Genomic DNA, 27,183 nt, shown 5'->3' with positions numbered 1-27,183 from the left:
AGCAGGGATGGCCTCTGCTCATGCCTTGTATGAGCAGCCTGGGTCCTCAGAGAAAGACAAGAGCTTGCCTGTCACAAGGTGCCTGACCTATAGCCAACCACCCAACAGTACTTAGAATGAACTGTGAGCTCTCTCCAAACCTGGCTCAGGTGGGCAGGGCCAAGCTACCTGCCCATCGAGGGCCTCTATCGAACATGGGTAGGGCTTGGTTCTCAGGTAGCTTCATTTGCCCGGCAGAGTGGGAGACACTTTGGAGCCTGGGGGAGTGTGGTTCTTCAACTCCAGGACTCAGGAGACCATTGAGTTGTCTTGGGTTGGGTCCAGGGGAGGTGGTGGTGAGCCCTTTGTCCTGGTTCTGTCTCTGGAGGAAGTGGCAGGAGCCCCGGGCTCTGTAGAAGGAGAGCACAGAGAGAAGCTGTTTTCTTTTCCCAGCCTGGGCCAGGCTGATCTGAACAGAGGAGACTGTAACCCTTGCTTCCATGGTAGCCAGACTGGAGAGGCTGAAGCAAGAAAAGCCGGCAGGAGACAGGGCCACGACAGACTAGGGGACCAGGGTGGGCTGGGCAGGGTAAGAGATGAAGCAGCACCTGCCTGCCTTGTCTGAGCCAGTATCATCCCTGTCCCTTCACTGTTCCACAGGCCACCAGCTGGCCCATTGTCCCCAGTGAGAAAGCAGACACTGGAGGGGGGTTCTGTGTGGGCCGGGGCTACCCACTGGCAGGGACTCCCAGAGAAGACTCTGGATGGGCTGGGGACAAGGAGGGAAGAAGGGGGTGGCTGAGGCGACAAGTTAGACAAGGCAAGGCCAGGCTAGGGAAGGCCACCCTCCACCTCCAGAGCGAGAACTCAGCCCCCACTGCACCTCCTCGGGTCCCCTCCTGTGCTTTTGGCAGTGGGCAGTGGGCAAGGCCTGTGAACAGGAGATAAAGAGTTCAGGCAGAGTATTTTTTCTCACTAACCGTGGATTTGTGTGTTTGTTCAGCTGGTGGCTCTGATAAGCCCCATTCTGCCAGATAAAAGCCAAGCAGCCACGAGGCGGGGCCAGGGGAGGGGTTATTGTAAAGGGCCTTCCCTCTCTCTGCCAGGGTCCCAGGCAAAAGAGGGAGGCAAGGTGCCTGGACACTCTGTGGCATGCTGCCCTGGGGCCCAGCTGCTGGTCCCTAGGGATGTCCAGAACAGGCACAGACCTTGTTTTAAGGCATCCCAGAGAGCCCTGCCACATGGGAAAGCTGGCCGCCAGCTCCCATCTCTGGATGTCCCTTGGCTGGCCCCTGAGCCTGACCACTGAGGACCCAGTGGCCTCTCCGATTCCCTGCCAGCCCCATCTCATGTCTACCCAAGATGTATCCTGAGCTGACATCCTTTACTTCTAAGATACCCTTGGCCCTATTGGGCAGGGGTCCATTCTTGCTCAACTGGTAGGTCCTTGGGCCTAGATCTGGTACTCAGAGCTCCGACTGCCTTTCAGCAAAGCTACGGCGATGCCAGGGCACTGGCTTCATCCTCCCTGCCCTATCATGGCACAGGCAGGGATCATAAAAACTGAGGCTAGTACAGACCTGCAGGACCCCGGCTGCAGCTGCCCTGGCTCTAGGGCTGGCTCCTCTGCCGGCGAGTCTAGATCCAGGCTTCCAGTGTTTCTGCCTTTTGTCCTGGAGTTGAGCTGAGCTTGTTGGGGGCTGGTGGTGGCGGCATTGTGGCAATGCTGGCCAAGGCCGCCAGCCATAAGATGGCTGCCAAGGTCTAAAATGGCTGCCAGCAGCGCCCAGAGCCACGCCTAGTGGCGCGTGGCAGCCGGCCTCATCCTCCCCAGCTTCTCCTGTTTGCTCCTTTCTATGAACTAATAGTAATAACAGCAGCACCCTTTTGGGAAGTGTCCTGGTTTAAAAGGATTTCCTGTCTGTCGCACTCTCCTGGAGCCCTATTTGTCTCTGCCATTGCCGGCGCTGGCGCACCTCCATCTCTTTGTCACGTTCTCTACTCTTTTCTGTCCTTTGGCTGGATGTGCAAGCAGGCTTGCACACGCGTGCGTGCATACACACTCAAGCACACACACACACAAGCACGCACACACACACACATACACACACACGCACCCAGCTCTCCCTTTCTATTTGGCCTTTTGCAGTGGGCCAGTTGTACTCCTATGGGGTGAACTCTGTGCGCCCTCAAATTGACCCAGACTTGGAGGTCTTTTGGGCTGTGTCAGTCCTAGGATGGGTGAGATTCATGGCAGACTATGGCAGCAGAGCGTGTGCCATGTATCCTCTGATGGACTCTGCATGCCAGTCTTGAGGCTCTGCCCTTCTTCAGCATACTGAGGTAGCTTCACAGTGGGGTTTCAGGAAGGCCCTAGCATAGGCCACATGCCACCTAGACCCCTTGGCTTCCATTTGGACTGGCTTGGACTGGCTTGGACTTGCATCAGACTCAGGGGTCCAGAGAGTAAGAAGGAAATCCATACTATGTGATACCAGGGTAGAGCAAGGTCTCAAGATATAGCTAGAGACTATAGGAGGAGGCCCTAAGACACCCCCCTTCATGGCAAAAAATGCCAAGCACAGAGGTGACTGACTCACAGTGGCATGGAAGAATGCACCTCAGATTGGAGGGGAAAGCTTGTGGACATGTTCCTTATAATCTCTACCTCTGATTTCATAGCAAGATTTACTATTATTTTTTGGAATTGGAAAATAAAATTAAAGGACTGGGTCCATAGCTCAGTCAGTGGTAGAGCTCTGGCTTTGCACAGGTGTGGCCCTAAGTTCGATCCCCAGTACTGACAAGAAAGAAAAAAAAATTGAACAAGATGAAAGAAAAGAATATCAGGGCCCTCAAATGGAACAGCCTCCTACTTATCATACCATGAAATAGCCAGGAGCCTGTCCAGTATTCCCAGCCCCAGATGTAAAGATCCTTGACTCTTAGAGTAGGGCCCACCAACCCCACCTAGAAGCCAGCAGGCTGTACATGGAACTATGGGTGAATGGCCCAGTGGCCCATCTAAGGTGCCTGGGCCACTCCAAAGATCCCAGCAAAGCCTTGGCCAGAACCAGGGCACAGTGTCTGATGCCACCCCTGTGGTCCTTATATATAGCTGAGTCTTCACCAAGTGCCCTACAACCTATCTCAGCACCCCCACCCTCTCACCAGCTGTCATGCCCAGGCAGGCATTCTGGAGGTCCCCATCTTGCCCCTGGCACACACAAAGCTTTGGAGGACCTAGGGGGGTAAGGGGGGGCTTTCTCAAGCTCGGCAAAATATTCACACACACACACTCCACCCTGCCCCCAGCCCTCTGTGGCTTCCACCACACAATAGGCCCTTGTCTCAGGGCTCCCTCTGAGCAGCTGTGGCAGTGGGGCATGAGACAGCCCAGACAGGCTGGCACAGAATTGGGTGGCAGCAGGGCACACCTCCCCCCTCCGGGTTGCCAGGCATTGCTGTAAGCATAAAGGTGAGATGGAGGGGCATGAGTCCATAGGAACAGTATTAATTAATGAACTTAGGGATGGGAATGCCCCTCTGGGAGAGGGAGGGCCCCGGGGGTCTGCCCCCGTTACGGACAGTGCCCATCACTGCTTCTTCTTCCTGACTTCAGACTCTTGGTCCGTGCTATCTGTCTATCCATGGCAACTCCCCCGGGGTTCATTGAGCAGTTTCTGGAGGTAGTTTGGGTTGTCACAATGAAGGTGCTATTAGCGTCTAGTGGGTAGAGGCCAGAGATGCGGCTGCACACTCTGCCCAGGGTGCCTCTCCCTCTGCCACAATGACCAATCCAGCCCAAATGTTGGGTGAAGTACTTACTGTCGTTGTTCCCCCCGCCCATTCCCCCTGGGCTAGCCCTGGAGCCTGGGTGAACAAGGTCTTCTGCCTGAGGTCAGTGCCCAAGGCTGGAGGGTGCCTGCTTGGTCAGTAGTTGTATGAAACCTCCTGACCCTTTCTCCCTTTTGTCTCTCCTGCAGAATCCGGACAATCAGATAGTTCAAACCAGCAAGGAGATGCGGACATCAAACCACTGCCCAACGGTCAGTGTCTACCCCATTCTCCTTCCCTGTATTCAGCTGTCCACTGACTTGGGCTGCCATCCAAGAAGGGAGGCTTCCCCTGGTGTGTTCCCCTTTTCGGGGGACACCTGAGGGATAGTGGGGAAGTGCTGAAGGGTCGGAGTTGATCAGGGGGAGAACACTGGGGAAATAGCTAGGGGCCCCATCATGGTCTGCCTCCACTCAATGGCCATTTTCTTTCTTTAGGGCACTTAAGTTTCCAGGACTGCTTTGTGACGTCTGGGGTCTGGAATGTGACAGAGCTGGTGAGAGTATCACAGAGTAAGTGATGTCCTCTCAGGGCCAGGGACCAGGACTAGGGTACAGAGGTGGCTTTCAAATCTCACAGGGCTATGTTGATGACATCTTGGAGACTTTCTGTCCCTTTGGCCCTGAGCTAGAGGAACAGTTGCCCAGAGAATCCTGTCTCCAACCTCGATTGGGGGTGGGGGCAGGGAACCCACAACCAAAGATTCTTTCCTTATACCCCAACCAGGAAGTCCCACCCAGGAAAGGGTCCTTCCCAGCAGCCTAGACTTCACAGGGGCTCTTCCTGGGCTTCCAGGAAGAGGCTCATGGTAACCTGGTCCATAGGACCCGCAGCAGCATATTCCAGGCTCACCAACCTCTCTGTCTTCCAGCTCCAGTTGCGACTGCGTCAGGGCCCAACTTCTCACTGGCGGACCTGGAGAGCCCCAGCTACTACAACATAAATCAAGTGACCCTGGGAAGGCGGTCCATCACCTCCCCTCCTTCCACCAGGTAAGCATGGACTACAGCTCTTCTTCCTAGCCAACAGCTCCCTGACATGAGTACTGGGGACCAAAGCCAGGGTCTCTGCGAGAGCAGTCCATGCTGCTTTTGAGCCACCTCCTCCAGCCTTTGGTGTTTGTTTCTCGTCTTTCATTAGAATTTTAAAATTTAATTTATTTACTTCTTTTGAGACAGGCCCAACTAGCTGACCTGGAGTTGACTGTAGTCCCCCTGTGTCAGCCGTCTGAGTACTAGGATTACAGATGTGAGCCACCACTGTTGGCTTAAAACACTCTTTAATGACTGAGTTCCACGGCACAGCTGAGAGCTAATAGGAAAGAGTGGGTGGGGTGTGGAAGGCAGATAAAGGTGTTTTGCCTGTTCTTTGATGGGCCTTCAGGATGTCCTGGCAACCTGAGGGAGAGCAGGTCTGGAGATGCTCTACTCCTGGAACTGTGGTGCCTGGAACTTTGGCCCACTTGACTTGCTTCTTCTTCTCCTTCTTCTTCCTCCTCCTCCTCCTCAGCAGCACCAAGCGCCCCAAGTCCATCGACGACAGTGAGATGGAGAGTCCAGTAGATGATGTGTTCTACCCTGGGACAGGCCGCTCTCCGGCCGCTGGCAGCAGCCAGTCTAGCGGATGGCCCAATGACGTGGATGCAGGTATGGGCATGGCAGTGGTGGTGTGACAGGCCGTGCTTCCGGTGGCCTCGTTTGTTGGGTGGCACTCTCAGGGCTGATGGCAAGGAGCAAGCAGGATGAGGAGCTCAGAGTTGCTAGCTGGCCCTATCAGCATGGTGGGTAGAGCAGACGGCTGGCTACCAGGCCTACAGGACCATTTATTGAGGGCATGGCCTCTTCTTCATAGATCCTTGCCTCTAGAGACCTGCCTAGCCTTGTGGTTCCCTGGATTAAATCATTCCCCCAGTTGGGCCCAGGGTTATGTGTGAGGCCACTTGGCTTCCTGAGGCAAGGGCAGCCTTTGTTTTGGAAGGTACTCAGTAGCATTCCTGGCTCCACCACTAGATGCCAGTAGCAAACATCTACCCCTTCTTTTTTTTTTTTTTTTTTTTTTTTTTTTTTTTTTTTTAAAGATTTATTTATTTATTATATGTAAGTACACTGTAGCTGTCTTCAAACACTCCAGGAGAGGGCGCCAGATCTCATTACGGATGGTTGTTAGCCACCATGTGGTTGCTGGGATTTGAACTCTGGACCTTTGGAAGAGCAGTCGGGTGCTCTTACCCACTGAGCCATCTCACCAGCCCCCCATCTACCCCTTCTTTAGTTGGTTGTTTTTGTTTTGCAACAGGGCCTAGCTATGTAACAGCCAGGCTGGCCTCATGCTCTAAATGCCCTTACCTCAGCCTCCCAAGTGCTGGGATTGCAGGGTGCATCCGGCCAGCCTATTGGATGACTATAAATGTCCTTAGACATTGCCAGGTGCCCTCCCTCGGGGAGACAGATTTGAAGTAGACTAACCCTAGCCCTGGGGCCCAGCTTTACAGAGAAGCTCAGAACTGAGGGTGTGGAAGAGCAGAACTGTCTTGGGAAACTAGCAAAGAACAGAGACTCTGTCGAGCCCAGAGGAAGCAGCCCAGACCTTCCCAGTCCTCACTGAGCTGGCTTCCTGCTGAGCCCAGCCAAGGGCTGCTCCAGGACAGGCTGGTCAGATAGGCAGCCTAGAAGCCCAGAGGGACAGATTTATACACACCAAAAGCTGTGAATGTCCTTGAGGCATTGGGACCTGAAAGTGCAGACCTGCCATCGTACAGTGGACACAGAACTTGCCCAGTGTAGGTGGAGCTGGGGACACTCCGGATGGGGCTGGGGACCAGCCTTCATGGTTTGAACCAGGTGTCTGGTAGAGAATGGGCTGAGAGAGCTGGTGCAGCCTCTGGCTTTGGCTCTGCTTCTCGTGCAAAGACAAGCAAAGCTGACCTCCTGGTCTTGGGCTGAGGGAGTGGACTTGCCACCCTCTCGAGCACCAATGGGGACTGCTCTGTGGAAAGGCACCCCCAGCATGACCTGGAGGTCCCTCACAGGATCTCCTGTGGCAGACAGGGTCTGGGCCAGTGTGACCTACACACACTCCTAGGGGAATCTCTGGAGGTGGGTAGAAAGGGAGCTGAGAAGTTTGAAGATTGCTGTGTGCCAGGTCCCAGCCAGACTCGCCCTTGGGCAGGTGACATCTGCAAGGACTGCTGCTAGGGTACCTTGAGACCCCGCTGACTGCCTGTGACTCCATGTTCCCAAGAGCCCTCTTGCCAGGCTTCTGCAGTCTGTCCTCTGTCTGCTCTACCGCCTGCCCATTTCTGCTGCTTCTGGTAGTCCTGCCATGCACTGTGCCCCCAGAATCCCTTACCCCCCAACTTGTCGTCGTTTCCCTGGGCTGCGACAAATCGCCAATTAAGCAGCCCAGCTGCAGGATGGGAACAGCTGGGTAGGCACTGTGCAGCAGCAGGGACAGCTGTGCACAGCTGGTGGGGTACTCCCCCCTCCTCATCATGCCAGTTATCAGGTGGTACACAGCTGCCGCCAGATAACACCTCTGCTGGTCGCTGGGAGCTCGCCCTCCCCCCCACCCCCAATTCTCTCTGTGGTTGAAACTCTGAGTTTCTGTTCTGCAGCCCCCTTTCCCATCAAAAACAAATAGATTTATCCCTCAAAGATCAAAGATCAAAGTCTGCCTCACCTCCACCTTTGCCTGGTCAGTCTGGGTATGGCCTTGAAGCTAAGTCCAGGACAAGAGATACCGAAAGAGTGTGCTTCTGGGAGCTGTTTGACAGCCTGTCACCTGGATCTGTGCATACTGGACAGAGATGGTGTTGGCTTGCAATCTCTGGACTGTCAAAGGCAAAGCCCAGATGGGGTTCTTTTTGTACCCCTGTCTCTGGCTAATACCACGCTTGCCTTTGGCAACAGGGCAGAGAAGAGCCCCACTCTCTGAGCCCTATGGCCAGGGCAGTCCTTGCCTCTAGTTGTCCCCAGGGTGCTCCCAGCTCTGGCACCTACCTTTGTTCTGTTGCTGCTTTGGAGGGCCTCTAACCATGCTTTCCCTTTTCCTTTTCTCCAGAAAGAGAGCGCTGGTTTCTTCAGGCCAGGGTGTCTTGTCACAGCCCCCAGCCTGTGCATCCCACCCTTGGCGCTCTGGCTCCTTTCATGGCTTTCCAGCAGGCATCTGTGGGCTCCTCGTGCATCCCTTCCTAGATGCCAGCCCTGCACCCATTTTAATTCCTTTATCGACCGTCAGGAGCAGGATGCTTTCCTCTGCCAGCCACCCTTGCCCAGCATATCCTCCCACATGTTACCAGGGGCCTCATTTTCCTCTCTGCAGAAGCAACCGTAGCCAGATTGCACCCCTGAGGTCAGGCCCCAGGAGGAGCAGAGCAGGGCCCGAGGTGGAGGAAGGGCTGCTGGGTGCTGAGGAGAGAAGGAGCGGGCTGCTTAGCTGGCTTCCTACCCCAGCCAGCTAAACCTGCGTGTTGCTGCTTCCTCCCCCCAGGCCCTGCTTCTCTAAAGAAGTCAGGAAAGCTGGACTTCTGCAGCGCCCTCTCCTCTCAGGGCAGTTCCCCACGCATGGCTTTCACCCACCACCCGCTGCCTGTGCTTGCTGGAGTCAGACCAGGTGAGAGATGGGGGTGGGGCTTAAGGGGACACCGCGGGAGGCAGCCACAGCAAGGGGCAGCTGGCCAGGTGCAACAGGGGGCCAGGGATCAATCTAAGTTATAGATCTGGGCCCCCCAAGTGGGTCGTGGCACAGCAGTGGGGTGGCATGGGATGGGCAGTGTAACTCTGAGAACCAGGCTGCCCACTCGGTTCCTAGAATCCCTCCCACATGCTAACTCTGGCTGTGTTAAGTCTGTGTTGGGTGCATGGTCTGCACATGCTCACTGGGAGCTGCATGCAGCCTCCCCCTCCCCCACGAGCAAGTAGTTGAGCCAAGTTGCTCTCCTGTGGATTAGAAAGAGCGCTGCTCAGCAGTCCAGGTCCTGGTGTCTGTCCTAGAGCAAACCGGCACCAAATCTGGGCCTCCCTGCCTTTCCCAGAAGTGAAGGGCTGGGCCAGAAGGACAAGGCTCACCATGAAAAGGACTGTCTTGCTGCTCTGAGGGCATCTTCAGGCCCCGAGAAGATGCTGGATCTTCCTGAGGGTGGGGCCAGGCAGGATACCGGGGAACCTGGCCCTCCCGCACGTGCTGCTTCCGCCTCAGCACCCATCTGGCAGCAAAGGCCTGGCTTTTGTTTGCACATGGCCCTGTGTCTGCCATGCCTCTCTTCTCTTCTGTAGGACACGACAGGGAGGTTTACCTCCAGGCTTCCTCCTTGGGGCCTCCTGGCTTAGAGCCCAGAGGCAGCCAGCACTGGGGCAGGGTGTGGTGGCCACAAGGTGGGGGCAGGGAGCCCAGGCCTTGTGCAGGCGGCAGGAGGGAGGCAGGCTCCACCCTGCTGTGCTCCATTTTTATGAACTCCAGAGAGAAGCCAAGTTTCCTCAGCCCCCTAATGAAACTGAGAGCAAGAGTGAACTGATTGGAAACAGACAGGAAGGGGGAGAACTTGAGGAAGAGCTGAGGCCTGTACAGGGGTAGGAACTGTGAGTTCACAGCGGCAGGGCCAACACATGAGAGGGGCCTAAGCATCCACTTACACATTTGGAGTTGTGTGTGTGCCGGGTGCTGATCCTGCACAGGCGGGGTCTGCTTGTCCAGAGACCACGGGGCCGTGGTAATCTGGTGTCGGTCCTTTCAGGCAGGCTCACACCTAGGACAGGGCAAGTGAGGTGTTTGCCAAGGGTAAAAGAAGGAAAATGTCAAGGATACTAAAAAACTCAACGGGCAATAAGTAACATATTAGTGTGTTGTTTCTAAACAGTAAAAACAGTTGCAAAGCATAGGGTGATTCCAACACCTGAAATCCCAGCACACAGGAGGCTGAGGCAGGAGGATCAAGAATTGGAGGCCCTATGACTGTCTCAAAAACCAAACAAGAGCAAAACCTTATGAGAAGCAAATAACATTGTAACAGTTTGCTGGGACTGAGGCGAGGTGGCAGAAAGCACACCCCAGTACTGCAAAGACAAAAGAAAATCAACCATCTGAAAACAAACAACAAAAAAGTGCCCAGCTCGTGCCTGCAGTCACGGCATTAGGAAGTGAGGACACAAGGGTCGGGAATTTAAGGTCATCAAGTTCAACCCCGGCTACAAGATAGCAACAAAACAACCAGAAAAGCAACATCCTAACAATTTTAAATAGGCCCAACCCAAACCTGCCTGGTAGCTCGCTGTTCACCTGCCTCAGCTAACCCCCACGCCAGCTCCGGGCAAACAGTATTTATAAAAGCAAGCAGCTGGCCCTCAGGTACTAGCCTGCCAGTTTATTTTATTTTATTGCATTGATTTTTTTTTAACTTAGATGACTGAGGCGTTTTGTGCCTGACACAGTGCTTCTGCCCCATTCTGCCTCTTCCTCAGGATCCTCAGCCCTTTTGCCAGCCGTTGTGTCTTGCTTTTCCACGTGGCTGTTCTCACACCCTTTCTCTCCCCTGTCTGTGTACACACAGGGAGCCCCCGGGCCACAGCATCAGCGCTGCACTTCCCTTCCACGTCCATCATCCAGCAGTCGAGCCCGTATTTCACACACCCAACCATCCGCTACCACCACCACCATGGGCAGGACTCGCTGAAGGAGTTTGTGCAGTTTGTGTGCTCTGACGGCTCGGGTCAGGCCACCGGACAGGTGAGTCCAGAGGGCGCAGGAGGCCCTGTAGCCTCATCTCTTTGTCTGTGTGTCTGTCTCTCTGTCTGTCTGTCCATCTGTCTGTCTAAGGGCTCACAAGGATAGGGCCAAGAGTCTGGAACGTACGTGGAGTTGAAGCAGCAGAGAGCCCATAGAATCTACCTTGTGGTCAGTTTTACTGGACTTGGGGGCCAAGGTCTGAGGGTTGTGTTAGGGCCTGTTGGTTAGGGTTGGAGAGTTGGGGCAGCTGTCCAACCCTCCCTTTGGGGCTTCTTGCCCTTCCTGTTGACCTGTGGTTCCCAGAAGGAATGAGCCTATAATTTGTCTAGTCTAGGCCTTGGACCACCACCTCTTCCTAAAATTTAGAGGGTCAAGAATTTGACAGATTCTGGACTGAATTTGACTGGCTCATCACTGTTGATGTTTGGACTGTTAATTCTTCCTAGTGTGAGGCTGCCCTGGACTCTGTGGGAGGCATCCTGGGCCCCCACCTGACAGATGCCAGGAGTGCCTCCTTCCCCCTAGTTATGGCCATCAGATCTGTCTCTGGCTTTCAGTAGGCCCCATGAGAAGGTAAAGATAGACTCCTATGTCAGGACTCTTAACAAAGGGCTTCTACACTGTCATGATGTAGAAAGTCCTTCTGATCCATAATTCTGTGCGACAGCGAGTCTCTGTGTGGATCCCTTCTCTGTTAGCCAGCTCCAGGGCCTGGTCCAAACTCAAGGTGCTCAGCAAAGGGATTATCCAGGAAGATCATGGGCCAGAGATGCTGGCAGGACATGTTCAATCTCTAGGGGTCACTTGAGATGAGACATGGTGGTTCAGACTTCTGTGAAGGTTCTACAGTCCTGCAGCATGCAAACTCCCCAGCTCCTCTCTCAGCTGGTCCAGATGTCAGCAGGAAGATGCTCGAGGGGCTTGGGAAACAAGTTGGGAGAGACATTCTGGAAGTCCACACCAGAGGCAGTCCCGGGGGAAGAGCAGTGGCCCTCTGTTGTCCAGCCAGGCTGCCTCGATGTGCTCCTGGAAGAATGGGTGTTTTCTGGTTCTGGGGTAGGACTGGCTGGGCTAGGGTCTGCATCCTGGCTCTCTGTCCATTCTGGGACTGGCCCTGTCTCCTCTGGCTTGCTCCCCCATCCCCACCCTTCTGCTGTCCTCTCCTTCCCTACTTCTTCCCCACAACAGCTTCTCTTGCTGACTCTACAGCTCAGCACATTGTCGGCCTTCCTGCCTCTCTGGATAAAAGCTGCCCATCTTAGAGGGGCCCCTGGTTGACACTTCAGCGATAGAGCAGGCTCCGGAGGGATGCTGCCTAACCTGCAGAGGCAGCCAGGCTCAGAGTCCAGAGAAGTAGGACCTAGGACCTTTAGGTCAATGCAAAGAGCCTCTAACCACAGGACCTTGAAGAAAGAATGATTTTGGCTCCTGCCTCCTGAGGGCTGGGCTCTGAGCCTCTCCTGTGATCTGGCATGTGTAACATGGAACACTCGACCTTGCTGAAGAGTTATTTTCTCAGGACAGGCACCTGCCTCATGAGACTGCAGACAGAGATGTAAGCAGACACCTTGCTGAGTGTAACTAACATTCGGGAGTAGGGAGTCCTGTCAAGACTTCCTCTGTGACCTGAGACTGAGAGAAAGCCTGCTGCAGGGACCATGGTACTTGTGAGGGGAGTCAAGAGATGCACTCGTGTTGGGGAAGAGGCTGGCTTATGGGAGAACAGAGGCTGTGCTGCTCTTCCTGGCCATAGTAGCAGCAGCCATTCTCAGACTTAGCCAGAGTAAAGAGTCACCCAGAACCTAAGTGTCTACCAAGGCCGCACTCCCAGACTTCTGGCCAGAACATCCACTTTAGGAACCACTGACCTAGAGCCTACAGGAGCACCTCCCTCACCACCTCAGGAAAGCCAGGTTACCAACCAGCTTTTCAGGAAAATATCCATAGTGAGGAAATACAGACTATCACAGAAGGCTTTCAGGCACCCTAATAGTTCATCCCTCTGCCCAAGACTAGGGTGCTTGTTTTGAAGGTCACGTGGATACAGCATCTAAGGCGATGCCAAGGGCTGGAGGAAGGGTCCTGGGTAGTGGTGTTTCAGGGATGGTGAGAGCCCAGTGGGGTTAATGACTCAGGGAAGCAGAATGCTGTCATCTGTACGAGGCAAGTGATGTGCTGGGCCAGCTGTAGACCCCTTTAAGCCCCAACTCAGTTCCTAAGGTAACACAGAGTCAAAGACCTTGATATTTTAATGCCTTGACTTATATCTCACCTAGAACTTCAATGTTCCAGGCCTGGTGAACATTACTTCTAGAAATACGTCTGAGGATTGTGACTAACCCTGCCAAGTGGGGCTGTCCTTTTAGACACTCTTGCAGGAGATGGACTCCATGCTGTGTCCTAGATGCTTGGAGCCTAGAGAGAAGTCATGAGGCGGTGATCTGTGGGACTGTTCCATTTCCTGTCTGGGGGATGCATGGGATTAGAGCCAGATGGGCCCTAGACACCAGGGGAGAGGCTGCTACTTGGCTCTCACTGATACCCCTGCAGAGCTGGGAAACCTGCCCTTTGGTCCTGATGCTGTCTAGAACCAAAGAGTCACTCTCTAAGGTAGTGTACCTAGCACAAAAGACTCTAATCCAGGTCACAGATAGGGATGCTGGGCAGCCACTGATTGCTTTTGCCAGATGCTCCAAACTGTCATCCTCAGAGTGTGCGGGAACGGCAGAAGGAAGAGTGTGCCAGATATAGCAGGTCATGAGGGGTAAGGCTCGTAGCCAGAGGTCTGGGTCAGGTGTGACCCAAGTGGAGCAAGAGCTGGGCATGGCAGTGCATTTGGGAGGTGGAGGCAGGAGGATCAGATGATCAGTTATTCTCAGGAGTAAAGCACTTGCCATACAAGTTTAATGACCTAAGTTTCGTCCCTGGAACCACGGGGATGGGAGGGGATGAAGTACGGCAGAAAGGACAGTGCGGTTCCACAGCATAGCCCTGCATCCTGGAGTGGGCCGAGCGCTACATGAGTCTGCTGGCATGCTGGAGTCTGGGGTCAGCTGCTCCCATGACTGATGAAGGGCCAAGAGTCTCCAAGAATAGGACAGTGAGGCACCAGTATGACTTAGAGACTCTGGCAGGTCCTCGTGTGTGTGTGTGTGTGTGTGTGTGTGTGTGTGTGTGTGTGTGTGTGTGTGAGATGCTTTCAGAGCAGACCTTAAGGGTACAGGAAGGAGCTTTGGGCAGGGCACTCTGAGGTGAGCAGGGCTGTCAAGTCAGCCTGGGTTCTAGAAAGTCCAAGGAACTCAGCATGGGAAATGCCTGGGAGAAGAGAAGGAGTGTGGGATAAGAGCCTTGTGTGACCACTGGGGAGAGTGTCTTACTTCTAAAACAGTGGAAAGAGAGCTGAGCTACTTTGCTTTGGGGGAAGAGGGCCCATTAGGCTGCCAAAGGCTCTTGGATCAGACAGATGCGCCTCTGCCTCCGGGCATGGCCAGTGTAGCAGGTGACTTTGGATGAACTACTTCCCTGCCCAGAACCTCACTGGATTCAGCTGTAGAATGGGTAGACTAAAGCTTGCTTTGCATCAGTTTCCTAGAGACAGTACTTTGCAGCTTTGCAGAAAGGATGAGCTTGAAGTCCGGTCCTACAAGCCATAGGACATGGATTTGTAGCAACCCACTTGATGCCGATAGTATCTTCTAGGCCTCAAAAATGGCTCTAGATGCTGCCACTGTCTTCCAGGATGGGGAGCAGAGTGGCCCTGAAGTGAGAACTGTTCCTTTGTGAGGAGTTAGAAAGTCAAACACAGCATAAATATAATGCCTGGGCCATGAGGTGCTCGGGGGTCTGGAGCACCACTCACTATCAGGGCAAAGGTGGCCCCACGCCTTCACCCCCCACAACTGCTCCCCCATGCCCAAAGTCTCATTGTCATCAGTCAAGAGAGTGGGGACAGACTGATGCTGCTGGAGACATCTCAACTTCCTGGAGGTGGGGGGATTTCCTGGGGTTTGTCTTCCTGTAGGAGGAGCACTGGCCAGGTATAATGGTGCACCCTTATAATTTGAACACCCAGGATATTGAGGCAGGAGGTTTACCAATTTGAGGGCAAGTTGAGATAGAAAGACCTCCCTAAGACTTGTGCCTGAGTGGCCAGAAGGGCTGAAGTTTGCTCCATAGGAAAAGAAGAGCTGGGGTCAGGCCTCCCTGCACCTGAGCTGCTGCAGGTGGCCTTGAGGGCTCTGCCCTGAGCAGTATGAGGCATGGTCCAGGTCTCTCCAGGGAAACTGCGCTTGCCAGTGGCTAGGGAGCCCGTGGTGGTGCGTACTTTCTCTGAAGCCTTGACGCTGACCCAGACACGGTCAGGCATGAGGCCTGGAGGAGAAACCAGAGTTTGAGGCCAAAGAGGGCACAAAAGGACAAGGAATGGATCTTGGTGGCAGAATGTCCCTGGCTCCCGAGGGCGTGCGTTATCCAGGGACTTGCTCTTGAAGAACATCACAGAAGTTGGAGCCACCGATGGCATATTTTCCTCGCTGGCTGATCTTTATAGAAAAGGCCAGCGTCCCACTGTTCACAGGCTGAGAACAGGATCTGCTGCAGATAGAATGGTGGGTGCGCTTCTCATGCTTACGGCCTCCTGAGCCACGCTGCCCATTGGGGTGGATGTTGGCAAGCCTGTGGGTCTTGGCTAGTCAGCCAGCCTCAGTTAGGCCCATGGAGGGAATGTGCCTTTGAGACCATGGAGGTGAGCTGGCTTCTCTTTCCTTCTGTGAGCCTGGCTATTCTAGGTACAGTGGTGGGCATCACTAGGTGGGTCATTTCTGTGCCTAGAACATCTTGCTTAAAAAATGACCAATCAGCTACGTGTGGTGGCATACGCCTTTAAACCCAGCCCTTGGGAGCCGGAGGCAGGTAGATCTCTGTGATTTTTGAGGCCAGCCTGGTCTACATGGTGAGTTTGAAGCCAGCCAGAGCTGCACAGTAAGATCCTGAACAAAAAGAAAGAAATGAGGAATCACCCGTCGGACACCCCCCCTTCTTCCCTCCTCTACTCCATAAGAGGAAAAAAGAAAGAAAAGAAAGAAAGAAAGAAAGAAAGAAAGAAAGAAAGAAAGAAAGAAAGAAAGAAAGAAAGAAAAGAGACAGAGAGAAACACCCAAGAGACCAAGTAGAGGCCTTACACCCTCCTCCATCCTGTGCCTAGAGGAAAGGACCCTCCCTCCCACTCCTGCATCTTCCATTGGGAGCGCCTGCTCTCAGGAGCAAGCGGCCGGCCGCGCAGGGGAGCGAGCGTGTGTCTGTGTGTGATGTGCCTTCATGCGTCACTCTATTTATGTTGTTCGCAGCCCAACGGTAGCGGCCAGGGCAAAGTCCCGGGGTCATTTTTGCTACCGCCGCCGCCTCCAGTGGCCAGACCTGTGCCCCTTCCTATGCCTGATTCCAAAACCACCAGCACGGCCCCAGACGGCGCCGCCTTGACTCCTCCATCACCTTGTAAGTGGACGATGAAACTGATACCACAGCGCCCAGCATCCCTGGCCCATCTACGCAGTCTCCACTGCAAAGAGAGGAGCGCCCCCTCCCAACAAAGCCCCTACCCAGAGAGCCTCAGAGCCTCCCAGCGAATGAGCAGGGTTGAGCCCTGGCCACAGCCTCCGGGGCCTCAGTTACTCCAGCCAGCACCCCATGAGCCCTGCCCACTGCTCCCAGCCAGACCCTGGCCCAGGCCCCCCTGGGGGGCGGGAGGGAGAGTGCAGTGGGGCACTGGGCCGGGGGTGCTGGCGCGGGTAGGGGGGCGGGAGGCACAGCCATGCCATCTTCATGCCTGATTGCTGCTTTTGGTTTTGTTTTTGGTTTTGGTTTTGATTTTTTTGGTTTTGTTTTTCAATTTTTTGTTGTTGTTGTTTTGTTCCCTTACACACACCACAACAAATTAAATGTGACCCCAAGGTGACGCCACTGCCATCTTCTTTTTGCCTTGCCCCCTCACCTCCATCTGGTCCTTTGGGCCTCTGAAGATGCAGGAGGCTGCTTCCAATGCCTTCTTCCCTCCGTCTCCCATTTGGTTGTTTCTTCTTCTTCTTCTTCTTCTTCTTCTTCTTCTTCTTCTTCTTCTTCTTCTTCTTCTTCTTCTTCTTCTTCTTCTTCTTCCTCTTCCTTCTTTTCCCCCCTTTCTCCCCTCTTCCCATCCTCCCATCCCTTCCTTTCTCTACCCTCAGTTCCTTTCCCAGGTTGTAAGTTCCAAGGAGAAGGGGTGGGCACTGGATCCTGGCTTCTTTTTCTTCCTCCCTCCTTTCCTCCCTCCCCCTTCCTTCCCCCCCCCTTTAAATCCAATGACAAATGTTGCCAAAGGGAAGAGAAGAAAAATCTAAGTGGAGAGCTAGACCCAGCTAGACCCGACGTGAAGGACAGGAAAGGCGGAAGGCAGGCGGCGCACTGTCTTGGGCTGGGACAGGGGTGGGCAGAGCTGAGCTGGAACTGTGCAGGAGTGGGTGGGAGGGTGGCCCATGTCAACACTCCTGTCCGTTCGCGCTCTCTGTCCTTCTCTCCCTCCCGTGGTTTGAGTTCTTCCCCCCCTCCCTGCTCTCTCCATGCCATCTTCTCATTTGCATATGCCATTAGACATGATCACAGTCACTGGAGGTGGGCAGAGTGGGGGAGGGAGCCAGGCTGGGGCACACTTCTGGAGAGAGGCGGACAGAAACTGGTGAGCATGTCCTGGATGTGTCTGGTATAGACAGGGGTGGCTTCCCAGGCAAACTGTGGCATTCCATTTTCCTCTGGGGACTGTTTCCCACCTGTCAGGTTCCGATGAACACCCCAGGAGAGATCAGGGGTGTTGGGTTCATTTTTCCCCTGGGGCACTGGACAGCTGCCCCCCCCCCCAGGTGGCTGAGCTTTGGGGCTCTGTCTGTGGCCTCTTTCTCTGTCACCTGGCCTAGCACACTAGCTCATTGATGGGAAGAGAGTGGCATGTGCCTCAGCTTCTCTGCTACAGCAAGAGCCAGGCAGCCAGGCCACAGGTTCTTTTGTGACCACTCCTGCTGGCTCGGCCCACCACTGGACCCCTGTGAGTTCCTGAGCCACTTGCCAACCAATGGGACTGCCCAAGGTGGTAAGTGGTACAGCCCCCTGGTGAGGCTGTGGGGCTGGAGAGGTGGCCTGTTTGAGAGGGCCATTGCCCGGCCAAGCCAGGCTGCTCCAGGCTGCCCAGCTTCCACCTTTGCACGGCCCTTCTACAAGTAGAAAAGCTAGGGACTCCACTGGTAAACCTGGTGCCAGCCATTGTCTCAGTAGGGGACAGAACTAGACCCAGGGGACTTCAGCTGCAGCCTCAAGGGCCCTTCCTCACCCCAGCCTTGACAGGCTGAGACAGGAGGATATGTGTGTGTGCTCCTGGTCATGGAGAGGAAGGGCTTGGAGCCTGGCCTCCCTAGCTGCAGCCCCTCACTCTTCCTTCCTGCTGCCAGTCTACCCTGCAGCATGTCTAACCTAGTCTCTCCCTTTCTCAGCCGCCCAGTGAGGCAGTGCCCAGGTGGGTCTCATAGCCTGACCTGGTCTCTCCCTCTCTCCGCTCCCCTGCTCCCCACAGCATTCACAACGACAGGCGCCTCCTCTGCCAACCGGTTTGTCAGCATCGGATCCCGGGACGGCAACTTTCTGAACATCCCACAGCAGTCTCAGGTAGGAGATGCCTGAGTGCATGCAGAGGTGTGCACGTGGGGAGTGTGCACTCAGTCTTGGGGAGGGCTGTTCCTTACGAACTGCACACCCAGGCTTCCTCCCAGCTGAGCAGCCTCCCTAGGCAGCCTCAGGCTCCCTGGCTAATCAGCTAATTGGATAATTAGCTCTAACAGCCCTGGACCTGGGAAAGGCAGCCTGAGGCCAGAGGCCTCTGGGCCATCCTGATGGGGCAAAGATGAAAGAATGAGGTACTAACTAGGAAGACTGCCTTATCTCCTGGACCTCTTCCTGTCCTGCTTAACCCTGTCCTTCCCTGTTTCCCCAGCACTGGGTGGGGTAGATGAAGGTGGAGGAGGGACAAAGTAGGTCTGGTGGGCCGCATACCCTCAGATTGGCATCGGGAAGAGCTGGCTGCAGCCCTGGAGCCCTAAGTCCCCACAAGTCCCATTAGGATGAAGGTCAGGATGCTGGAGCCCCCAGTCCCTGATGATACCACCCCTACCTCTCAAAAGGTGACAAGCCAGACTTGCCCTCCAGCATGAGGTCCCCAGACTGCCTTGAGAAAGCTCATGTGCACGTGTGCACACATGAACATCTCTTGTGCGCTTGTATCTAGAAAAGATGAGAAGAGCGGGCAAGAACCCAGGACACTTGGAACACAGGGAGGACCCACCTCAAGAACAGGCCAGGGGCAGCTTTTGAAGGCCAGGGCTTTCAAAAAGAACACACGAATATTCTTCTTTTTGTAAATTTTATAAAAAACACTTCCTTGCTGGCTTCCTCAGCCCTGGGAAATCCACCCCTGCTCAGAGCCTCTGGGCCACCTCTGCTGCCTCCTGCCCCGCCTCTGCCGAGGCCCCAGTCCAGAGAAAGTTTGGTGGATAGAAGTTTTTTGTGTGTGCTTGGAGGGTCTTTTCTTTTCTTTCTTTCTTTTCCTTTAAAACACACACATACACACATACACACACACACACACACACACACACACACACACACACACACACACAACTTAGTCAAACTTCAGAGCTCCCTAGTGGTGAGGAGGGAGGAGAAGGGAACTTCAACCCCCCTCCAGCCTCCCACCCCCTTTCCCCAGAGTCACGTCTGACCCGTCTGGTTTCCAGGAGCAACCAGACATGATGTAACACCCAGATGAACTTGAACTTGGGGGTGTTGAGAAGAAAAACAATGGCTCTGAGCAGGGTCTGGAGCCAGCCCACTCTGCTCTGTGCCAGGGAGGCCGAGAAAGCCCTGCTGGCAGAAGGTGGGAGGGGGTGCCAGAGGAAGGGACAGCAGGGGCCTCCCCTCCCAGCACTGGGCTGGCACCATGAGTGAGCAGGGCTCCATTTCTCCCTCCCTCTCCCCTGCCAGTGCGCTTGCTCGGCTGCTGCTGGAACCCTTGCTACCCCCCACCACCACCTCTCTCTCTCTCCCCACCCCCTCGGTTTTCCCTCCTTCACTTTCTCTGCTTGCTTGACTTGGATGTTTTGAGGCCAAGTCAGAGTTTGAGGCAAGTTTGGGAAACAATTTGTCTCTCTCTTTCTTCCCCTCACTGCCTTACTTCGCAGGTGGGGAAATAAGTACTCTCGGTCCAGGGCCCTTGACTGGTCAGGTGTGTCTGGGGATCATGGGGAAATGAAAGTTAGACACTCCAGGGCAGGAGCCTTTGGGCCTGGGGGCAGGCAGAAGGCGGTAGGGGGACAATCAGGAGTGGTTTCCACAGTAACCAATGACTTTAGCTGATCCTTGGAGCACCAGATGGAGACAGGACAATAGAATGAGGGAAGAAAAGAAAATTTTGGCAATTTTATCATTCTCTAAACAGTGCTTTTTAACTTAGTTTTAATCAATTTTGGGCCCAGCTTGGAAGGCAGGGAGAGGGTAAGCAGGAAAGTTGGGCTGGCCTTGACAACAGACCCCTGCTCCCCAGGCCTGGGTGCAAGCCCCTCTAAGTCCCCATCCCGCTCTTGAGACTATAAAGCTGTATAGTACAGGAGCCAGCTCAGACCTTGGTATGCCCCCCTCCCCATCCTCCGTGTCCCGGGTGTCTTCCACTAGCCTGTGTCTGTTAGGGAAGCAGAGGAAGGGTGGCTCCCATGACCTGGAGCAATGATGTAGGAGTCCACACTAGCCAGCCCTTAGGTCCAGGCAAAGCCCAGAGCTAGAAGCCCAGAGTTCTGCCGACTGGCCTCCTTGTTCTGTGCGGAAGCTCAGTCCTGAGTTTCCACTTCAGCTTTCAAGGTCCTTACCTGGCTTTTAGTGAGTGGGACTCTGGGCAGCTGCCTGAGAACCCGCAGAGGGAGGCAGGCCACCTTTGCACATCCTGCAGGTACCCAGCAGGCATCACTGATACGCAGCACCCTTTGCTGTTGCAACCTGTACCCGCATTTCTGGGTGTCCATCCATTGCACCTCTGTCTCCTCACCACTAGCCATATGTAGCAGTGTGCATTGAAATTAGAGAAAAGCTATGGCTGGGGAGACATGGAGAGCTCAGTAGCAGAGCGCTCACCTAACACTCCTGAGGGACGAGGTTCATCTCCACACCTGACTCCACAAGTCACAGTTCAAGCATCCATGCTCATAAACCATGACACTATTAGTGACTGCCTCAGGCGCACATCTCAAATATCACTGCCGCAGAAGATTCTAGAGGCTCTTTGAAGATGGAACTTTATTTTGCTTTATTTGTGTATGTTTGTTCGCGAGTGTGTGTAATGCCTGGATGTGGGCGTGTGCACCACTGGATGCGTGTGGAAATCAGACGACATTTCTTTTCAGTCACTTCTCTCTTTCCACCTTTAGGCTTAGGAATTGAGTTCAGGTCCTTACATGCTGGGACTAAAGGAGCAAGATACCGCCTCTCCAAATCCATCGCTAATTCCTGTGTTTAATGACCCCGTTTCACACGGGCACTTAATGCAGTCTCAAACCAGAGCCTGAGGGACCAAGTCCAGCGTGAGCTGATCAATATTGGAATAGTAATGTTTTACCTTTTTTGACTTAGTTTTTGGTTTGGTTCTTTTTTGTTTGTTTGTTTGGTCTTGTTTTTTTTTTTTTTTTGTTTTGTTTTGTTTTGTTTTTCTCCAGACAGGGTTTCTCTGTATAGCCCTGGCTGTCCTGGAACTCACTTTGTAGACCAGGCTGGCCTTGAACTAAAAAATCCACCTGCCTCTGCCTCCCAAGTGCTGGGATTAAAGGCGTGCACCACCACTGTCCGGCATTTTTTTTGCTTTTTTAAATAAGAGTTGGAACCCAGGGCCTCAGATATGCTAGACAAGGCCATACTCCTAGCCCCAATAGTGGTGGGGTTTTTATTTTTATTTTGTTTTTGAGCCAGGATGTAATAGGCTGACCTCAAATTTGGTCCCTTTGTGCAGCCTCCTGTGTGTTGGAATTACTAGTAAGTTCCATCACACCTAGACCCAATAGTATTTTTTGTTTCTCTGAATTTCAAGGCAGTGCCTGACTCTGTAGCCCAGGCTGGCCTATGACTCACTGTGAAGTCCTGTACTCAAATTACACACAATCTTCTTGCCTCAGTCACCTCTAAGTGCTGAGATTACAAAAATAAGCCACCAATTTTGGCTTCTAATAGTGTGTTTATTTTTGAGACAGGGTGTCTCAATGTAACCCTGGTTGTCCTGGAACTCACTATGTAGACCAGGCTGGCCTCCAGCTATTGAGAGATCCACCTACTGGGATTAAAGTCATGTACTACCATGGCTGGCTCCAGCAATATTTTAAACATTGGAAATTTTCACATGAAATTCTGCCTGAATCTCTGGCTTCTTTTGAAAAGTTGGCCACTCCAGGAGCCTGGCGCCTTCACCCCAATTTAACAGGCTGGACTCTACCTCGGCAGAGCACAGACATTCGCATCCAGCCTGCTCATGGTTTGGTGCACACGCAGCAAATAGGACCACAGACTCTTACCCACTCCCTGCATCTGAGTTCTGTTGCCTGAGGACTGTGACTGTAAGCAGCTCAAGGTCATACATTCTGTGTGTGCCTAGCATCAGTGTGGGCTTGAGACAAGGGTGGAATGAGGAAACATCTGGTGTGTAGAGTGTATATCTGGTGTGTGTGTGTGTGTGTGTGTGTGTGTGTGTCCATCTGTCTGTCTGGTACTGTAGACCCAAGTCTAGGAGATAGAGTTCCAAGATGATATCCCTCGTTGCAATATCACGGACCCTCATTTTGTTGTGATGGTACTGCCAGGTACCCAAGCAAAGACCAGGTCTGGAGAAGAGTCCTCCACTCACTCTTGGACTGGAAACCAGACTCAAGCCTTTGATGGAGGGCGTTGCCAAGCAGCCAGCCCCAGGGGTCCACCCTGTGTATACTCTGTGTTCACTGCCAGCAGGGCCCTTTATACGGGAAGGCAGCGCCCCCTGCTGGCTTCCTTGGGGGAAGCAATATCCACCGTAGGGTGCTTCAAGCTCCTTCCCCAGTCTGGTGCCCAAAAGGCCCACGACCGGTCAGGGTGGGTGGGCTCTGGCCCCCTCCCCCAGTCCTGGCCCTAGTAGAGCTGAAGCCATGTGGTTCCCTGCCCCCAAGTCTTTCAGCCTGAGGGACAGGACGTTGGCTGGGATGTACAGACGTGTATTTCTGCTTTTAATCCAAAGGGACAGAAAGAAAACTCAGCAAGAACTCTAGCTGGGCCACCCCCACCCTACTCCCCCAACCCCTGTGGGTACAAAAGCCCCAGCCTGGCATCCTCCCCACCTTCCAGGTTCCACACAAAAACCTAAACAATTGCAAACATGGCCAGATCCCAGGTCTGTGCCAGTGCCAGCCATGGGGGTCCCACCCGCTGGGCACCGTGCCCACGGGAAGGCCAGCTGGACTCTTGCACTGGGGTCTGGGGGGGATTCCCTCAGAGGGTGGAGAGAATGATTTGGCTTCCTCCATTGGGGTCTGATGCTCAGCACCCTGGCCCCTCCTTCTGAGCTCACTGTAGAGGTTGGAGATCATGGGGGGGGGGGGATGAGATGGGAGTTGGGACCTGCCCCAGCTGTTCTCACGGTCGCTTTTTTTTTTTCCTGATCCCATTACAGTCCTGGTTCCTCTGATTAAGATCAACAAAGAAACAACTAAATTTTAAAAACGAAAAAAAAAAAAAGAGGTTCCTCAAAATGGGGGAGAAGAAATTTTGAGACATGGAAATATCCCCCAGCCCAGCCCCACCGAAAAGCAAAACTTAGACGTCGTCAGCCACTCAGCCCTTCCCTCCTCCAGCCCTGGTACCCCCGCGTTCCAAAGCCGCCCAGTTCTGGGAGTCCTCGGAAAGGGGTCTCAGCGGAGCTGTACACCAGCAGCCAAGCAGAAAGAAGCATGCTAAGCGGACTCTGCTAAGCAGAGGACAAACAGAAAGAAAGGATGCAACAAGACTGCCTTCCTCCTACTCAGCCCGGCCTTCCCAGGAAGGAGCAGCCAGCTCACTGGCCGGCCACCCTGGCAGTTCCTGGGGACTCCACCCTCCGCTGGACTTAAGCTTCCCTAGGAGCCCAGAGGAACAGCTCGTGACAATAGTAGACATTCGAGCTCCCCTCCGGACTTCGTCTCTCCCCCCCCCCCCCTTGCCCTTCCTGGGAGCCTCTGCTCAGGCTTCTGGCCCCAGCTGCTCTGGACCAAGCTAGGGCGTTCCGGGGTAGGTAAGGGATGCTTCTTAGAGCTAGCTGAATCCAGCCTGAGTCCAGAATAGAGGGTGTTCTACCACCCCATTTTGAACCGCCCGGGCAGTTCTCGGGCTGGACACCCTCTGTACAGCACACAGGAAAGTCAGAATGCTCTGGACTGGACGCCCAGCCCAGCGTAGGCACCTTCTTCCACGCCCGCAGGACGCAAGGGCTGCTGCCCTCTGCCACGCCCCTAGTGAAGGGAGTCGGCCCCAGGTCGCCCCGCACCCCAGCCCTGCATGCAGGTGCCCTCGCTCCGCCCCTCTGCCCTGCCCCTGCCCTTGCTGCACACAGCCCTCCAGGGGCCGGCTGAGAGTGGAGCAGAAAGGGCCCCCGGAGCTGAGCGAGGAGGACAAGGCAGCCTCCACCTGCGCTAGGTAGGCGTCCTGCTCTCGAGACTTTGAGTTCCTGTGGAGGGTGGGGGGTGTCATCCTTTTAAAAGAGTGTTCTGGAGCTTTCTGGTCCCCTTCCCTTCCCACCACGCCCCGTGGCCACTTCTCCCTAGATTTTAGCTGTAAGTCTTTCCTCTTTATTTAGGGGTGGGGCAGTCATTGTTTGGGTCTTTCGCTGTTTGCAGTTGGGAACTCCTCTGTTTGAGCAACTTGGGAACAATTTCGTAACACACCACAGGAAGCAGTTCTCCTCCCAGCCCCCTCCTCCTGTAAGGGATGGCGGAGGCTTGTCCAGAGGGTCTTGAAAAGCCCCCTGGGAGGGAGGGGAACGCGAGCACGCCAGCCCCCCTGCAGGGTGACTGGGCCCCTCTGGCTTGTCTTTCTGTGCCTTAGTCCTCCTTCCCTGCATCTCCCCTCCCAGGCCCGTTCTCAAGGCCATGCGCCTCTCTCCGGTATGAAAACACAAAGCACAGGTCAGGATCTTCCGAAAGTCGGTCCAACATTGCACCACGTGGGGGTGGGTTGTGGGCTTTATTTATTGAGAATCTAGTTGGTGAGGCTGCGGCCCTGAGCAGGCGAATGGTCGCTAGCAGGGAGCTCGGGGCTGCGAGGCGGCTGTCCCCGCGCTCTGTGTGGAAGTTGAGCGAAGCCCTCCCCTGCGGCGTCGAGGGCCAGGCCGGGGTGGACATCCCGCGGGGGGCCTTCCTGTGCGAGGGGAGGGAGCCCCAGGGTGGGGGGCCGGGCGGGCCGGGCGTGACGCGCGGTCAAAGTGCAATGATTTTTCAGTTCGGTTGGCTAAACAGGGTCAGAGCTAAGAGCTAGCGAAAGAGGGTCCCTGCCCGGCCGCGTGCGCCTCTTCGGTCGGTCGAGGACAGTCGGGCTGTGGGCGCTGTGGGATTGCGGGGCACACGCCCCGGGCGAGGTCAGAAGCTGCAGGCCAGCTGGGCCGGGGCCCAAGGTGCCCAAGAGAGGTACCCTCGGGAGGACTGGGGTGGGGGTGGTGCTCCTTTCCCAAGTGGTGGTGTGAGGGGCAGGCAGGGACGATGAGGGCGACAGATGTGGGGACGTGTTTAGAAGAGGAAACAACCCACAAAAAAATATAGGGGAAATTAACCTTTTTTTTTTTTTTCATTGAACCAAGTGCAATGCATCAGAGAGTTTTCCTATCTTTGTATGTTAAGAGATTAAGAAAAAAAATTCTATTTTTGTTGTAATGTCCTCGCGGCTCTGGGGACGCTAAAAGAACTGGGCCTGCCCTGCCCTTAGCGGGGATGAAAGCTGAGTGTTTTCCTTTTTTTTTGTTTTTTTGTTTTCCTTTTTGATAGTTTTCTGGGTTTTTGTTTGCTGGTTTGGTTGGTTGGTTTTTTGCCTTTTTCCTGCGTTGACGAGGATAATCTGGGGTTTTAATTTGTTTCGTCGTTCGGTTTCGGTGGGAGGGCTGAAGAAAACGTTTAAAAACACCTCGACATTAAAAAAAAAAACCAACACAAGATCAAAAGGAAAAGGACGAGAGAAAATTATTTTTAAGATAATTAAACATAAAAACCCTGGTGCTTATTACATTATAAAGTACGTTTTTAAAAACCCACAAACTATTATACATACGTTTATGAATCAATTAAATACTCTGCACTTGTTAGGAACACGCATATCCCTTCTTTGTTGAGTTTAACGGAACGGGACAGCGGCGTGCGCCCCGCGGCTGGGCTGCTCTGGCCGCGGGTCTCCCCAGGCGCCCCCTCCTTCCTCGCCCCCTCCCCCTCCGGGCACTGGGGCGCGGCGGGGGTCCCCGACCCCCTCCCCCGCAGAGGTCAATGCCAACGAACAAACGTCCCTTTTCCCTCCTTCCCCACTCCGAGCGCCCTTCTTTGAGCCAGACGCCAACTTGACCCTCACCAGCATTAATCAGGAGCGCGCTCAGCAAGTTGGTAGTTTCCTCCCCGACCCCTTCCCGCGTAACACCACTCTTCCCCCTCCCTCCGGGAGGTTCGATGCTCCAGGACAGGTCCAGCCACGCTGACAGGTCGATTTGCCCAGGCCCGCGCACGCACGCACGCACGCACACAGCCCGGCACACACCCCCACCCTACCCCCCCGCAACCAGCCCTGTCGACTGCCTTACACACCCGCCCCCGCGCTGGCCGGCCGACCTAGTGCCTTGTTCTCACCCCCGTGCTGGCGGAGCGGACGCCGCGCTCTGGGTCCCAGAGGGGCCGGGTGGCTCAGACGACCCACCGTTTCCCCCAACCCGACCGTACTGAACGGACCCCCCACGAGAGAAAAAAAAAAAGGAGCAATAAAGTTATGAGAACTTTGTCCCCCAATCGAGAGCCCTAGGGGCACCCCAGCCCCACCTCTGCTCCCTCCCACCCCATCCACCCTCGGGGCGTCCCCCTCTGCGCAAGCCAGCTGGGGCCAGCCCCTGCTTTGGCCCCTCTTGGGAGATCCGTGCGCCCCATCAGCACCAGCATCGCGGACCGCAAAGGCCGCCCGTCCCGTCAAACAAGTTTCTTCTTAGGCTAAGAAACGCAGTATATACGAGTATCTCTATATATATATAGTACTAATGGATTTGGTGTGCTTCCCCCTTAGCGTCCCTTCCCTCTGCTCCTCTTTCAGCCTGGTCTCCCTTCTCTGCCCTCCAATTCCCCTCCCCCGTCTCTGCACTGAGATACATAAGAAACAAGGGTAGTTTACTGTCTGTTTTGTTTTCTGGGTTTTCAGTGTCCTAGCGGAATGCAAGTAGGCAGCCAGCCCGTCTGTCCCCTCTCCGCCCGCCCCGCCCCGCCCCACCCCAGTCACTGCGCTTCTGTTATACCATCTTTGCCTGACTCTCTTCGGCTTCTCCATTGAATGGCTAATGTGTATGTGAAATAAAGAAATAAAGAAAAA

At 54.5% G+C, this 27,183-nt stretch overlaps 1 protein-coding gene across 11 annotated transcripts in view; it reads left to right on the top strand.

Moving 5' to 3' along the window:
- Nfix (nuclear factor I X) overlaps nucleotides 1–27,173 on the top strand; it is a 95,024-nt gene extending 67,851 nt beyond the window's left edge. For 4 of the 11 annotated variants that reach the window (XM_021169291.2, XM_029480289.1, XM_029480286.1 and 1 more), the window contains exons 3-11: nucleotides 3,966–4,028; nucleotides 4,254–4,328; nucleotides 4,688–4,808; nucleotides 5,326–5,462; nucleotides 8,305–8,427; nucleotides 10,361–10,536; nucleotides 15,882–16,029; nucleotides 18,128–18,219; nucleotides 23,279–27,173. In XM_021169291.2, coding sequence (XP_021024950.1) covers nucleotides 3,966–4,028; nucleotides 4,254–4,328; nucleotides 4,688–4,808; nucleotides 5,326–5,462; nucleotides 8,305–8,427; nucleotides 10,361–10,536; nucleotides 15,882–16,029; nucleotides 18,128–18,219; nucleotides 23,279–23,293 — 950 coding nt within the window. In that variant the 3' untranslated portion in view covers nucleotides 23,294–27,173. The remainder of the gene's footprint in view (nucleotides 1–3,965; nucleotides 4,029–4,253; nucleotides 4,329–4,687; nucleotides 4,809–5,325; nucleotides 5,463–8,304; nucleotides 8,428–10,360; nucleotides 10,537–15,881; nucleotides 16,030–18,127; nucleotides 18,220–23,278) is intronic. The other 7 variants (XM_021169295.2, XM_029480287.1, XM_021169297.2 and 4 more) reach the window with 5 other exon arrangements.
- The last annotated feature ends 10 nt before the right edge of the window (nucleotides 27,174–27,183 follow it).

This window comes from Mus caroli, chromosome 8 (genome assembly GCF_900094665.2).
Source record: "Mus caroli chromosome 8, CAROLI_EIJ_v1.1, whole genome shotgun sequence".
NCBI lineage: Eukaryota > Metazoa > Chordata > Mammalia > Rodentia > Muridae > Mus > Mus caroli.
The sequence above is the reverse complement of the archived record's forward strand: the minus strand, read 5'-3'. Positions and strand labels throughout refer to the sequence as shown.